This window comes from Propithecus coquereli, unplaced genomic scaffold (assembly GCF_000956105.1).
Source record: "Propithecus coquereli isolate 6110/MARCELLA unplaced genomic scaffold, Pcoq_1.0 Scaffold490, whole genome shotgun sequence".
Classification (NCBI taxonomy): Eukaryota; Metazoa; Chordata; class Mammalia; order Primates; family Indriidae; genus Propithecus; species Propithecus coquereli.
The window spans coordinates 617672-619311 of NW_012150730.1; the positions used below are offsets into that span (position 1 = coordinate 617672).

The following is a 1640-nucleotide window of genomic DNA, read 5'->3' on the forward strand; positions in this document are numbered from 1 at the left end:
TCCCCCTCCCACCTGCCCAACACCTGATGAATGTTGTTACTATATGTGCACTTGAGTGTCGATCAGTTAATACTAATTTGATGGTGAGTACATGTGGTGCTTGTTTTTCCATTCTTGTGATAGTACATTTAGAAGAACGGGTTCCACCTCCACCGAGGATAATGCAAGAGGTGCTGGATCACCATTGTTTTTTGTGGCTGAGTAGAACTCCGTGGTGTGCATACACCACCTTGACTTGATTTGTTAAAGACCCGTCTCCTCTGGAGCTGTCCCGGGATGAGGGCTGTGCCGTTCTCTTCCTGTTCCGAATGCAGAGCCTGTGGGCCCTTGGGCACAGCAGCACCTCCTGGCTGTGCTGGCTCAGGTGGCGTCCTGCCTGGCAGCTGGGAACTGGTAGCAGCGATCACAGACCTCCCCTGTCCCCCACACCTGTATTCCATGTAACCCCAAGCCGCAGGGTCAGAGCCCTCCCTAGAGAGCTCTGAGGGAGGAAACACGTCTTTGTGCAACCCTTTCCTTTCAAAATCAGCTGTATTCAAGTCAGCATTGTGTGTCAGCTGCAAGAAATCGGGCAGAAATGCTTATACTCAGAGCTATTTTTCAGACTGAAGGATACATCCGAAGACTGTTGTCAGAGCTGGCGGTGTCCTGTTAAAGGAACCATGGCTGCCAGGCACTTCCAGGCACCCACGATGCCTGCCCAAGGCAGAGGGTTGAGGCTGCGGAAAGGGCTGGGACTGCGCGGCGTGTGCGCTCGCTGCGTGCCAGGCCCCTAGGCCAGCGGCCTCACTTGTCGTATTCCATGTGGACCCACAAGCCCAGATACAGTCGCTCCGTACTCTCATTCTCGGTATCATTTTGCAGGTAACAAATCCCTAAAGGCCGTGTGACCGCTGCTCAACAGCAGCTGACAGTTATTCAGTGTTTCCTCAGAGCCCAGCTGGGTGCCACGCCCTCTCCTGCTGTCAGGGAGGGTGAGGCGAGATCACCGCCCAGAGTGCGCGTCTAAGGGACACTCACTCAGCGTCTTGCAAGTGCAGAGTTGGCTTCCTTCAGCTCGCGCCCCAGGCATCTCTCTTACCCAACCGGAGTATCTTCCTTTCCTTGTAAAACAACACTGCGAGGCAGAGGTTATTATGCTCACTTATTAATGCGGGAGTGAGCTTCAGAGAGGTGACTTAGGACACAAAGGTTGCAAAGCCAAGGGTTGCGCCCCCGGTCCTGTGTCCCTAACCACTGTCCACCCCGAGATCATACTGCCGGTGCGTGATGGAGCTAACGATGACCTCGTGCTGCCTGGCTGGAACAGCAAGGATGCCGGCTGCATGGGGCACTGCTCCACCTCGGGCCCTGAGGAGGCCTGAATGTCCAGGGTGAAGCTGCTCTCCACTCGTGAAATGCTCCCGGCCCAGGCGCAGCCAGCCAGCTCTGGTGTCCAGGCCGACTTCCCAGCAGGTGACAGCGAGGTTTAGGTGCCATGTAGGCTCAGGGTACTCGGGGTGGAAGCTGCCCAAGCTCGACCCGCAGATAGCAGGGCCCCAAAGAGCAGGGCTCTCAAGTCATACTCAGGCTCACTCCAGACCCCAGGCTCTCACTCACCTGCTAAGTGACTTTAGGCAAATTACTTAGTCTCTCTGTAC

At 55.7% G+C, this 1640-nt stretch overlaps 1 protein-coding gene across 1 annotated transcript in view; it reads left to right on the plus strand.

Moving 5' to 3' along the window:
• LOC105819591 (major centromere autoantigen B-like) overlaps window positions 1-1364 on the plus strand; it is a 39728-nt gene extending 38364 nt beyond the window's left edge. Inside the window, exon 3 of the mRNA XM_012655870.1 lies at window positions 1251-1364. Coding sequence (XP_012511324.1) covers window positions 1251-1364 — 114 coding nt within the window. The remainder of the gene's footprint in view (window positions 1-1250) is intronic.
• Window positions 1365-1640: the final 276 nt, after the last annotated feature.